The sequence below is a fragment of the Balearica regulorum genome, chromosome 2, assembly GCF_011004875.1.
Source record: "Balearica regulorum gibbericeps isolate bBalReg1 chromosome 2, bBalReg1.pri, whole genome shotgun sequence".
Classification (NCBI taxonomy): Eukaryota; Metazoa; Chordata; class Aves; order Gruiformes; family Gruidae; genus Balearica; species Balearica regulorum.
The window spans coordinates 140,933,294-140,947,159 of record NC_046185.1 but is presented as its reverse complement, the minus strand read 5'-3'; the positions used below and the strand labels follow the sequence as shown (position 1 = coordinate 140,947,159).

The following is a 13,866-nucleotide window of genomic DNA, read 5'->3' as shown; positions in this document are numbered from 1 at the left end:
GACTGTGTTCCAGCCTCTTGCCGTGCCATCCAACATTTGAGATTGCAGGGATTTTCTGCCCTCTCCTCCCTATGAAGTGAGTGGAAAGAAGCAGGACCGACTGAGACTGCTTGCCAGGGTATCCCGCTTTCTCTTTGCTGACTGCAGGAGGAGCAGCATCTGGCCAGGTACTAGGGAAGTCATTCTGTCTTGAACATGCATGCCAGCACAGATGTGCAGTCACCTTAGGGCCTCTAACACAGGGTTGGGATACAGACACTTAAAATTGTTTTGTCAGCTTTTAAGGAATGCAGATCCAAAGGTGTTAACCCAGAAGTGTGCCCCTTCCTCTTCCCACCTCCTCAAATTAGCTGAGGGATCATAAACTGCCAAGTTCTACCTTCCATTTGCCAGAACCGCTCAAGAATTTACAGGTGGACAATTCTTGGCCATTATATCTTGATCCTCTCAAGTCATCATCACTACTGTAAGGGGAAAAAAAAAAAAAAAAATCTATTTTTCCAGTCCAGTAGTGTTTCTTATCAGAGGTAACAAAGCTTGTTTTGTAATAATGCTATGGGAAGGACACAATTGCATGCTAAGGGCAAAGTCTGGTGGATTCGAAAGCTTAGTTAAGCAATAGGAAAAAGACGATAATGAACAACCCCTTATCAAGGTTCCAGGGAGATTAATCTGGATGTGTGCCCAAGGCACCAGTAACAAAATCAGTGTACACGTTTTAGCTAACGATCTGGAAGAGAAAACAGGGCGCTTTGGTGTGTTGACATCAGGAACCTGGCTTTGCAAGGTCCTGATCAGGGGGCAAAGGAGGGAAGTGCAACATCTGCTTATCTCCTGTGAAACCAGAACGCCTTTTAGCCATGAGTAAATTCGCTGATGTCAGTGAACCTTTGACGTGCTAGAAGCAAGCCAGTCGCGGTACCTCCGGTGCTTTGCTGAATCAGGACCTGGGTGCACGGCCTCTGTCACTCACTGGGTTTATGCAGGGGAAGGGGAAAAAAAAAAAACCATTTCCACTTCTGGCGCCTTCTCGACTGCAGGAGCTTGTGGTGCGGGGAGACCGCGTTGCCTGCTGGGGCCGCGTGCTCTACACGGGACCGTACAGCAAGCCAGGTACATCCGTGCCGCATCCACGGCGTGCCTGGCTCCCACGTGCAGCACATGCGTCTCCTGAGCCTGCCGTGAGTGAGGCATAGAATGCATGTATATGTATTTCTGCTTGGAAAAAACCTGAGGGGAAATGAGCTAGTCCTGTCTCTAGGTACTGCAAGACAGTAAAGGTGGATGGGGAAAACACAATGGGTGTTTTTGTTGTTGGCTTTCATTTTCTGTAGTAGCTTATTAAAGTCCCTGGTGTACTTCAGTTCTGGGCTGTTTCCCTGAACACACCTGACATACTGACAGATGTGATAGTACATTTTTGTAATTGCAAAATGCTTAAAGTTTACACCATCTGATCCACTTCCCTGGCGTTACAGGTGAAAAAACATGGTTAAGAAGGGGAACTCAGCACACAAGGCTGCCACTTGCAGATTTACTGCCAGACACCCACAGTCTAGCTGGTTTTCACCTCTCCTTTTTCAGGTAAAGCACCTACACGCATTTTTACAGCTACTCTATCTTCTTAAGAGAGATTGCAGGACATTCCCAGGCAAACACAAGTCCACTACAGGACTGTTTGGTCATGGCACAGTCTGTGCTGACAACCACCCTTCTCTTACAAACCAGCTATTGAAAGCCAGTTGTCCCATTGCTTCAGAGCTAGAAGAGACACTTCATTTAGTCTGTGGAAGAAGTTGTTTGTTAAATATGGATTCAATGGCAGATGTCTTTTTATATAAAGCTAAAACTGGTGGTGAATTTTCACACTTTTTACATTCTAGAGGGTAAACGTGCACTGGTGAAGGATTCTCATCTCTGATGATGAATGCCATCCTAATTACAAAGAACAAGGTGATGCACTGGTTTTAGGCACTATGTAAACTCTCAGCAGATGCAACATTAAGCATAAGTAAACCACGATGTCAGTGTTTCCCTGCCCTGCTACATCTATTTGTACTGTATGAAAGTTGCTTTGCTCAACTCTATTTGATAATACTTAAAATAAAAAAGGCTTTTGCTTGCACTAGACTTCTTAGAATGAAACGAAGATACAAGATAACCATTTAGAAGATTTTTATTACAAAATTATTTCAAGATCTACATCCACATAAAAGGCTTAAAACTACAGCTGTACTTTCAGGAATAAAAATTCAGTAAATGCTGAAAAAAGTACTGTATTATCTCGGTAGATAGCCCTTAAGTAATTTTTAATACTACAGAGATCGCACATGCTATACACACCTCTGCCTGCATTGTGACTGTGTTCTGCAGATTCTCTCCGCCAAGGAAGATTACAGACATGTTTACAGCACCCGTGTGCTTCAGCTGCTTTGAGATAGAAGTTACAGCTCCTACCTGGAGTAGCTGCAGCTATGTTGCAGATGTACAGTGTATCATGAGATCATAACTCATGTTCAAAGCGTTACTGGGCGCAGACAGAGAGGTCTAAGTTGTGTTTACTTGACGACTACCTACATATGTTTTTGTGACCTTGTATTCAATACAAAAATCAACAAATATTCAAGTATATTATGGCAGTGAAGGCAGCTTTTTTTACACCTGTATATTCTAGATAAAGATATTTCATTTTTATTATCCATCTCATTCACTGAGCTGAGCTCAGATACATGATCTGGTGACCTTTGGTGACTGCAGCTTATTCAGTGGGATAAAAAACAGCCTTAATGCAGTACTGAAGTTATGAAGATCAGTTAGTAGTTGCTTCTTAGTTTTTAAAAGAAATGAAGCATATCAGAATACTATTTTATTTTCAATTGAGAAATCTATCCCAACAGGATTTTTATAACACAAAAGTAGTTCCAGCTTTCTCTCGTTCCTATTAAAAAATATTTGATATTCACAGTAGAGTATGGAGTGGCTTTCTGTCCAACAAATACAAATCTGTTTTAGAAAACCGTCAAATAACTGAGGACACTTTAAATACTGTACTTGCAACTTCTTGCAAAGGATACACTTAAGATAATATGCTAATTAGTAAAAAAAAATTCAAGTCATATTATACAGCCCTGATGAACTTTGACTGGCCAGTTTGGCTATGTCCAATAGTTTAACTTCTATTCGGTCATTAAGTTCACCTTGCTTACAAGGGGGAAAATCCACAGAGAAGATGGGAAAGGAAGCAGCTTATTGAGAATGGAATATTTTCCCAACAGCTCGCTCCCACTGGCACTGTTCCTGTGACAATTCCCTGTTATTTTGCTCTTCGTAAAACTTATTCTATAGGTTTCAGTGCTGTTCCTATTTTGAAACTTCTCATTTCCTAAGCTCTTTCCATTGCAATGAACAGTTCTTGGAATTAGAATTCTAGTTCCAACATCACTCTTCCCAAAAACCTTTCAAACAGACATTCAGTGCTCATCACAGCTTTCAAGGGGTAGAATCCACATGTACTTCTGAGCTAGTGTGGTCTAATATGAGTTTGACGAAGACGATAGGTAGAATTTGGTTTAGTGTACTGAGCCATTAATCTTCCAAAAGCATGACAAAAAGGAACAACAAAACCATGTTTTAAACATGCTGTTTCCTACGTCATGCTTACATAATACAGATCACCAAAACCTTTCCATTCAACTTGCATGTCTGACTTCAGTTCTTGGAAAATCCTAACCGACTTACTTGGCACATGCTTTCCAGAGTGCGGGGATGTAGGGTAGATGTAGCCTAACCATACAGCTGCTACAACCAAGTAGCTTTCCATTTCTTTCCAGTAGCTTTCTAAAATATCCCAATTTCCTTCTTAGTTACCTCATGCATAGGAGCCTTACTTGGCTGGTTTTTCCATGAACAGCTTAATGTAAAAAAAGTCTAGCAATTAACTCATAGAGCAAGGCATCACATAAGAATTATACTGGAATACAGGTGCATCTTTTTTTACAACTTTTTAAAAGGACTTCCTTATATATGGAAAACACTTTCTCCCTACCTCCCAAGGCTCCCTCCCATCCAGTCAGGCTGTATTTGAATGCTGTTTCTATCTTGCTACAAGACTGCCATGTCAAGTGGATCTTTTCCAAATATCATCAATACAGCTTTAAAGTACAGGTGTTACCTATCTGAATAGTTCCATAGTAAGATGAACCACTGATAACTATTCTAGGAGAAAAATATACACCGGCATAACTGACATTTATCAGTATTCAGAATTCAAGCATTAAACAGGACTCAAAAATTGCACAGCTCTACCACATCATGTCTTTGATCATAAGGGAATAAAAATAGTCTGATTTTCCTCTATACACATATCTTCTTTAAAGACATACGTGCTCCCATTTTCTTCATCCTGAAGTCCACAGCAGGATTTCACATTCAGCACATACAGCCTAGGCTATAACATCCTTATCTTCTTTCTCTTCTACCAGTCCCGAAACTGAAGAATTTGCTTGTTTGGAGGTAGACGAATACTTCCAAACGCTAGTCTTTTTTGAGAAGCCAGCTTGATCCCCTTGGGTGCCTGGATACCAACTTCTCTTCAGAGAGCTGCACTCTGCTTTGAGACATTCTTTGGGCCTTTACTTGGGACACACCAGTCATCTGCCTCTGAGGTAGCCTGGTAATGCTTGGAAGCAGATTTGTTAAAAACTGGGAGTTTTTCTACCGATTCTGTTGATAGGGCCTAAAAAAAAAAAAAAATCAAGAAGGAAAAAAGTTACATGGTTTCCACCTCTCAATAATGCCACTTTGCAAAAATTCAAGCAGTATGTTCAAGTGTTAAGCCAGTGACACTAAAAAATTGTTATTTACACAAATATTTCTACAGTAGATGCAGTAGTTTACATGCTTCAGTATCTATGGCTGCTTTGGATAATCTGGCAGGACAAATGCAGTAACATCAAGTAATATTTATGCATCTTTATAGGCCTTAAGCGTTACTCTGTAACCTGTTTGCAAGCCAGTCCTGGAAACTGTAGGAAAGAAATTTTTGAAGTTTCTCTGGGATTTTTAGGATGTTCCTTTCCTACTTCTGTATTTTGCAGCTAAAAAAATAATTCATATTCTATCAGGAAATTGTTAAATAGGAATGCTATATGTATGTAGCTGAACTGCCTCTTCCTTTTGTACTGCTTCTCTGGGCTGTGCTTCAGTGTGCTTAGAACTATGTTTTTGGTTTAGCCGAAGAAATTCAAAGCAATTTTTTCCCATGAGTAAGCGCAAAAAAGTAGAAAAGAATACATAGGCCTTTTTTTCCAGGTTATCTATAAAAACTGCAGTGCATGTTATACACCAGGTATTCAGGATTACTGATACCTGAATCCCATATATGGGCTACATGGCACACGTTGAATATAATCACGTAACTGGATTCTTTAAGGATTAGTTTATACAGACTTTCTGGTTGACAGAGTGAAAAAACAACAGTAACGAAACTAGATATATTGCTTTCTGTTACGTCACTTTCTCCCAGTACTATGTATTCTATGAACCAGTAGGTAAAAATCTTAATACAATCTAAAAACTATTTGGATAACTACTGAGAGCCCCATTAGACTATTTAAAGTCAAGTGACCTCTGTAATTCTAGGTACCAGTTACAAATCTTACTGGCATTTCTTAATAAAAATGAGAGTTTTTCTATTCATGAGCAGAGAATTCGTTTACCTTAGAACGGTACAAAGTAGTTACCTCATTGCATTAATGGTGGCTATCAACACTATCTTTTATTTAACCAAATCAAAATACATACCTTCAAGTAGATAATAGCATCTGTTCCATAACCACATATGGAGTAGAGATTTAAATCTCCTTGAAAGTATTTAGCATACAGACGAGAAATTGGCAAGCCATACCCAAAGCCAGCCTAAAAATAAAGTACAAGACAAAATTAATTTATTTTTTACTAGCTCTTATAACTTAGAATTAAATAGTGGAAAGTGTTCAGAGATTTTAAGCTGTTAGAAAGTCCTTTGCACTTACTCATCTCTACAGAAATCTCTAATCAGTTTCATATAGAATATTGAAACTGACCATTAAAACAAAAAACAAATCTCCATGGAAGAGTTTTATACGTACATCTTACATTCATGTATTTTCCCTGCCCTGTTGTGGCTAGTGCAGCTTGATTAGTAAAAGGAGTTTGCTACTGGTAGATAAACAATAGTCTATTACAGTCGTGCTTGCCTCCATAAAGATAATGCAATTTATAAGTTTGAGGACTGAGTGGGAGTGAAGACCAAGTAAGGTACTGTCATTGGAGTAGAAGAAAAAAAACAAAACCAGATTTAAATTCAGGATAAAATGTTCTTCTTTGTTTATACCTTTAAAAGCGTAGTTTTGTCCACTAAGCTAGATATTAAAAATCTGTTTCAGAAAGTGTTAATTCATGTTTATGAGGCTAAATAATCTTTGCATACCCCACAGAACAGTAGGGTGGACATAGTGTTTCATAATTTAACCTACCAATCTGTCCAATACTTATAGCAGCCTTATTAGTAACATAAGCATTGAAAATATCTTACAAGAGGGGTATTTCGACCATCATCCATCCTCGGCCTTGGTGCTGTGGAATACATGTAGCTAAACAGCTGCTCAATTCTCCTTACTGGAACACCACCTCCTCTGTCTGAGATCTGAGTTAAGAGAATAAAGTCAACTACAATCATGTGCTAAGAATGGTATTTAAAAATGCTGTTATTTGAACAAACCCTTCCAACAGTAATAAATGCAAACATTTGTTTTGCAGCATCTTATTTTTCAATTAGATTATAGCCTCTGTTTAGTGCAATTACCAGAAGGCTCATGCGTATTATCTTTGATCTGTTGTCAGAAGCTGCAAATTCTTCTAATAGAATTTGTGGCAGCATATGCAATCATAAAGATTACATTAAGCCCATGTGGTAGTAGACCAACAACATACCTTAATTGCCAGGTCTTCTTGTCCTAGAACAACTGTCACTTCAATCGGAGAAAGAGAAGGACTGTTTTCTTGGAATTCAACGGTGGCCCGCATTGAATTCTATGGAAATGAAGGTTTCCATTATAAGAAAGTGTCGGATCTATACATTTGAAATCATACCTCTATTACGCAGAGGCTGAGCACAGTTACCCTCCATTCCTATCAGTGCCTAGCTCCCAAGGAACACACTTAGCAATTTAGTGTAACAGGAGCAGAGGAGGTCTCACACCTAAAAGTGACTAAGCATAGCCAAGACTCTTCTGGGCTTGAAAGATTACACTGTTCTTGCCCAACACATAACTCAGCTAGTGTAAATTAAATAACATAACTCCCTTAAAGAACCAGGTATCTGGAGAAGAGCAAAGCTCAGCAGTTGCTAAAAGCTGCCAGAATTCTACACCCCATGTTGGCAGCATGTTAGTTCAGCCCTGTTCACTACTTCAAGATGTATCACCCACTCCAGAAAAGGCACCAGGGCAAACCTGCATGGCAGACGTAATCCCCAAAAGCAGAAAGCTAGCAGTGGTCACAAGTCCATGTCCCACTTTTACTCTTTCCCTCCCTTACCCTGTTCCATTTACCACCACACAAAAGTCTCCAAATACTCTTATGAACTACAATCATAGCTTTGGCAGCTGGGACAGGAATTTCCCCAAATAAGAAAATGTTAGAAATCTCACTGTCCTATGCAAAGCTTTACTTCGTTCACATCTAGCTAGAGATTTTAAATATTGACACTCCAGCTCAGACTACTAAGGGAAGAAACAGCTTATATTGACAAACCTTGAAGAGTTCAAACAGCATGTGAAAAAGATGAGATGGAACATATACGATGTTAATTGGCTCTCCTGGAAATTTTCCTAGAGGAAGGAAAAAAGTGACAAGCAACATTTAAAAAGGTGATGGAATTTCTGTGTTGTATCCAAATTTTACAATAAGCAAGCTGTATGCCAAAACAAACAACAAACTAAATCAAGTCTTAGTTTTGACCGAACAACTTTATGCACTCATAGCAGTGTTTAGACTCTTAATTACCACTTGCTTAAAACCAGTTGACTTTCAAATAAACTGAAAGAGTCAAGCATTAATTCCATTTTATAATTAAAGGATTTTAGAGGTTAAGCAGATTGCCCAAGATCAGACACATGCAGGAAGCCTGGACCAGCAACAGTGTTTCTCAGTCAGCCCCTCTTCCTCACCCCAGATATAGAGGTCCTCTCTAGCAACTTGTCATATTACTTTAAGTGCAGGCTAGTCTCACTTCCTGAGGTAATATTTATGAATTTGAGGAAATGTAGTGTTTAAGATACAATGACATTTGAGTTCTAACACAGGTGCTTGTAACAGAAAATGAACAGGAACTAGCCCAAGACAAATCAACTGGTATGTACCATTATGGCTATAGAAATGGGAGCCTTTTGTCTCAGTAAAAGCAGCAGTTTGGCTACCAATCAGAAGGCAGACATAAGAGCTCTCATCTTACCATTCACTTGAGTAAGTTTCAGTTCTGGAGATGTTAGGTAATACTGGTCACACAACATCTTGGAACTTACAAAAGCATCTGAAAGAAATATTTAAATAGAATATGTGAAATGTAGTATCAATGCATGGCAAAATATGATTCTTAATTGCATTAGCTGCTCAGATGTAACAGACTCTAAGCCTGTGTTTCATAGGGAATGATAACACTGCATTCACTGAGTGCATGAAAAACTGAGAATAAATAGGCAATTACAGCAGCATGGGCAAATCTTCAGTGCAGTTAGATAATTCTGTAAAACAGATGCATCTGTTATCTATCAGTAGGTAAGGACTACCTGAACACCACAGACAACTTGAACTCCTAACTCATCAGTCATTTGCTAGGCCTTATTCCAACCCTTTTTTTAAATGCTACTTTGTATTTTAAATTGTCCTATGAAAGCTTGTGTTTTGATAGACTGCTTTCAGATTTTGCAATAAAAACCAGTCAGCATCCTATACAACACACATTGGTCACCCAAATTGCTTGCAAGCAGATATAAATACTGATCATGAAGAGAAATGTTAGGGCTGAGAATACATACCATTGACTACTTCAGCAACATCACAGCAAGGATCAATACTTCCAATGTGCCTTGGGTGCCCTGAGCCAGATTTATCATCAAAAAGAAGGGCTGTTGGAGATGAAAACAATACCGTATTTAATCCCAAATACTGTATTATAGAAAAGCCTTAAATTTAGACTAATACAGTGTGATCACAGCCTATAATCACATAGAATACTGAGTGTTGTTTATGCCTTTTACAAGTTAAAAATGCTACCTACTGCCAACAAACAATGTTGGCTTTTCTGTAGTTCAACATCTAAAGGCTTTTCAGATGTAAAGAATGAGATCCCTACGTATTCCACACAAGATTTATTACAATTAGTCTGTAATCTAGAAAACAAGATTTCCCACTACTTTCGTTAAATTATACATTGTTTCTAACTTCTCAGTGTCAGACAAGTCATCTGAGGCAGATCTCCAACAGTTTTAATGAACGTTTACATTAACATGTTTCTCATTAGGTTGAAGTTTTTCCTCAGGTAAAAGTCTCTACTTACTGTGTTGGTTCATTAGCATCCGGGTAGAAATACGGCTCATGTAAAAACGATCCAAGAAGTACTGAATGTTTTGATTGGTGACAGGATCTACTTTAAAAGTATCTTTGTATTCAATTACTCCTTGTGCCATTGTAGGAACCACATCATGATGTCTGTTTCGGACTCTAATTAATGTATCTATAAAGCTAGGTCAAAAAGAGATCTTTTTAGAATATTATTCTAAGACTATGTAGAGACAAGCTTTGTACAACATCATTATCTATTCCAGCAGCAGCACAGATAACTGCAAAACAACCTTAATACTAAAATACAGACTGTTTTTTCACTCTTTTAAAAGTAATTCCTCACTGACCTAAACCAGAAGAGTTTACTATTTTTAATATAAAAGGTATAATCATTAGCCATATCAAATTCACTGCCTGTTACTCATTCAAAATAGTTTGAGCAGAGGAGAATGCCAGGGAGGGAAACAGGCCTCTAGCTGACGTCTTGCAAAGAAGAAGGTAATTTCTGCTGATATTTCTCTGTCGCGACAATTCAAGGGGCAGTATGCCCTCAAAACCAAGCTGCAACAGGTCATATTTATTTGCAATATTGCTAAACACGATCAGACACTTAGACCAGCTTGCTCTATGCACAGCACTTCATGCAAGATTATCAAATTCAGCTCATGACAGCTGCCAGTCTAAACTGACTACATCATTGTGAAAACTGGAATGCGAGATCAAAAGCTCAAAGAAACAAATGAAAAGCTTACTCGGATAAGACCTTTTGGTCATCTGGGCTTTTCTGATGGAACTCAACCAGATCCATTAGGCTTTGGATGTACCTATTGAAAAGAACACAAGAAATATATGCTATTCATTTGATTTTTATTAGTCTAGAAACAGGAAAAATACCACCTTGTCCATAACATTACTCTTAACAAGTCAGCTAGAACTTTGAAGTATCAAAATTCCATTCAAGTATGGAATCATAGATGGACACATCTTGACTGACTAAACCCTAGGAGTTTTAGAAGTCTTTTCTTGTGCTTGCCACCCAGAAAGGAATCTAAACCCTTACTTTAGGTACATAGGATCTCCTTATAGTTCCTGAGAAGTGAGGTATTTCAAAAGAAGATCCAGATGACAATACTGATCAGGAAACCACCTAAGCAAAGTTCTTCCAAGCCTGATCAGCTTTGGCACAAGCTAAGCACTTGAGCCTCTTTGGCTAGCATCTGACAGTCTTGACGCATATTGCAAAGGCACAACTGTTTGCTAGATTAAGAACAGTTTCTGGATCTCACTCTAATACTTTTGCCCTTGATGCCAACCATCCTTGCAAAGCTGCAACTGTGCCAGTAAAGCAAGGCTAAATCAGACTCAACCACTCTGTCAACCACACAGATTATGTTAACTGAATTCCAAACTTTTGGTGCACGGGCCAAGGCAATCTGCTATGGAACGGAAACTCTGTTAGTAATTCCATCAGTGAGACACTCAAACAAGTATATAGCCTGCTCTTCCACTTTTGTGTAGCTCTAGGTGTCTGCAATGCTATGTGAAAACAAAACACGTTTTCTTCTCTCCTTTCTTAAAAAAGAAAGAAGTGGGATTTGCTCTACCAGCTATGTCAAAAGTTTAAAAAAATACTATTTAATAATAACAATATAACCAGATTGACTCTCAATTTAATTTTAGTATGCTAGAAGAGAACAGCATATAATAGCTTGCAATTCAGCTCTGATGAAGGAACAGCATTTCCACTGTATTTTGTTACTGTCTTCTATTATTCAAAAAAGTCTGTAACAACAAAGTTGTCAAAGCTATGTATACAGGCTGAATTCAAGTAGTTCTTACTTACCAGCTTTTTACTAATTGTACTGATGGAGTGCCTAGTAATTTATCAGGAAGAAGTTCAATTTCTCTCAGTATGTTTGCAAACCTCACAGGAAGTTCTTGTCGCAAAAACGCAAAAGACGTTCTCTCACATCCGTTAGTTGAGCCTATGAATAAGTTCAAAATAAAAGTGTTGTGAGAAAGGTTTCAAGATACAAGTCGCTTTCTTTCCACAGATTTCAGGACTATATTCCTTTGCAATCATCATGCTATTGCTGGCCAGTTCTCCTACGTGTATGCATATGCTTGTGCTGAACGTTGTTTACATGACAGCAAGATACAGCGTGTTCCTGGGAGGAATATTTGTACATTTCCTATTTAGAGATGGGACTTAGGTGTAATCCTCTAGAAGCAGCACTCCAGCCTTTGTAAACACACGCTTCTTCGAGGTGACGTCTGAAAGTGTCACGTGAGCACAGACTTCACAGCTGCCAAAGCGTAATCGGATCTGGGTACAGCTTGTTCACTCCATCAAGACAACACTAATGACTCCTCCCCGATAACGCGTACCGAGAACACGAAAACACCTATTAGCCGATTTAACTCTTTCTCCCTCCCCATCCCATTAACGCCACCGAAACAGCTGTAGCGTTTCTTCAGCTTTGATCGAGGCAGCCGCAGGTCCCCATCGCCCGGGAAGCGGCCGGCGGGTGCCCGAGGCCGGGGGTCGGCACTGCACCGGCCATCCCCGGGGCCGGCAGGCCCCCGAGCGGGGCTCAGCCCGGACCGTGAGGGGGCCGCTCCCCGCCCTCCGCCTTGGCGCTGGGGAGTCAGGCCGGGGAGCGGCAGCGCCTTCAGCGCGGGCTGAGCCCGGGCCCCTCCAGGCGGGGGGGATCGCCGACTCCTCTGGCCCGAGCAGCGCCGCTCCCACATCCCCCTCCCGCCGCAGCCCCCGTGCTCGCCCCTCAGCGGGGACAAGTCTCCGAGCGACAGGTTTTCAGCCGTCCCCCGCCGACCGGACCCCCGACCCTTCCCTCCCTGCCCTGTTCGTCCCGTCTCTCACCGAAGTCTAGCAACTGTTTGATGGAGAGCGGGGAGGGGGAAAAGCGGGAGAACTGCTCCACTTCCCGCGGCAACTGGCCGCGGCTGCTGCTGGCCCCTGCCAGGGGGGCGGCGCTGCGCAGGGCGATCCGGGCGGCCTTCATCGCTCCCGGGGTGTCGGTCGGTCAGTCGGTCAGTGGGTGGGTGGCGGGCAAACCGATCGGCGGGTCAGTCGCTGGGTGGGTGGGTTGCGGACAAGCCAGCGGGCGGGTATCCGTTAGAAGTGCCGGTGGGGACCAGCGGGGCTCGCACTGTCCCCTCACCTGTGGCGGGCCGCTTCACGTGCCGCCTCTATTTACAGTCCCCGGGGGGCGGGGCTCCGGCAGGCCACGCCCCGCCGCCCTTAACGGAACGTTCCCTGCTCGGGGCAGCTCGTGACAGCCGTTGGCGGGGCTCCCCCCCCCCCCCCCGCTGTCCCCCCCACGTCCCCGCAGGCGAAGCGCCAAGGGCGCCGAGCGGGCCGGGAAGGCCGCGGCGGAGCCTGGGGCCGGGGGGGGGGGGGGGGGGGGGGCTGGCCCTGCACCCGCTCCCGTGACCTTGTTTACTGGGCAGGGGCCGGGCAATGTCAGCGGCGGGGCGGCCTTGCCAAGATCCAGGGGAGCCGCGCTCCTCCCGCTCCTCATTGGCTGCTCGGGGGGGATCGGGCCTTCTAGAGGGAGCCAATGGGCGCCGGCGGGCTCCCTGGGGCGGCCCGGTCCCCGCCGCCGGCCCGGGCAGCGGTGGGTGGTCGCCGGCAGCTGTATTTCCGACCCCGAGGGGATCGCCGATGGCCTGTGGGTTAACCGGGGGGAAAGGTGTCTGTCTGTGTGCACTCGGTGCAGGGGATGCTGGCGGTGGAATTACTCAAAAGTCCAGAGTCAGGGCAGAGAATACGAGGAGGGGCAAGGGGAGCAAAATTAGAACCTGGCCGAAGGGTTCAGGGTGCTTGACATGTAGGTCATCACAGTGACCTGGATTAATAGTGACCAAATACCTGAAGACAGCTGCTCTGGTGACGCACTAGTCCCAAATCACCATGTGAGCCTATTTACTCTCTCTCGAGCTGACCTGTGAGGTGACTGACTGAACCGCTCGCTTTTGGGCAGCTCATCTTCCAGGGTCAGCGATGAGCTGGAAAAAGCCTGGGTACCTTTCCTCTTCCCTGGAGAGGGAACTCTGATCTCCAGCGCTGCCTGGCTTTTTCCCAAAACGCCAAGCCCACTAAAGGCAGGGTTTGCCTGACGCATTGGAGAGTGGAGTTAATGGCAGTAAAGGACTTCTGACATCCTAAAACTTGGTCAGTAACAGCAGGAGCACATAGCAGTAAAACAACCATACAAAAGATTTAGCCGTAACACATAACTC

General features: G+C 42.5%; 1 protein-coding gene across 1 annotated transcript; it reads right to left on the bottom strand.

Moving 5' to 3' along the window:
* Positions 1-2,160: 2,160 nt before the first annotated feature.
* Positions 2,161-12,793, bottom strand: PDK4 (pyruvate dehydrogenase kinase 4). Its single transcript, XM_075746152.1, has 11 exons — positions 12,485-12,793; positions 11,447-11,588; positions 10,356-10,427; positions 9,599-9,783; positions 9,078-9,167; positions 8,495-8,572; positions 7,795-7,871; positions 6,973-7,071; positions 6,575-6,685; positions 5,803-5,916; positions 2,161-4,735 (listed from the first exon to the last, which is right to left on the bottom strand). The coding sequence occupies exons 1-11, from the start codon at positions 12,624-12,626 to the stop codon at positions 4,592-4,594; spliced, it is 1,254 nt and encodes a 417-aa protein (XP_075602267.1). The 5' UTR covers positions 12,627-12,793; the 3' UTR covers positions 2,161-4,591.
* Between the last annotated feature and the right edge of the window lie 1,073 nt (positions 12,794-13,866).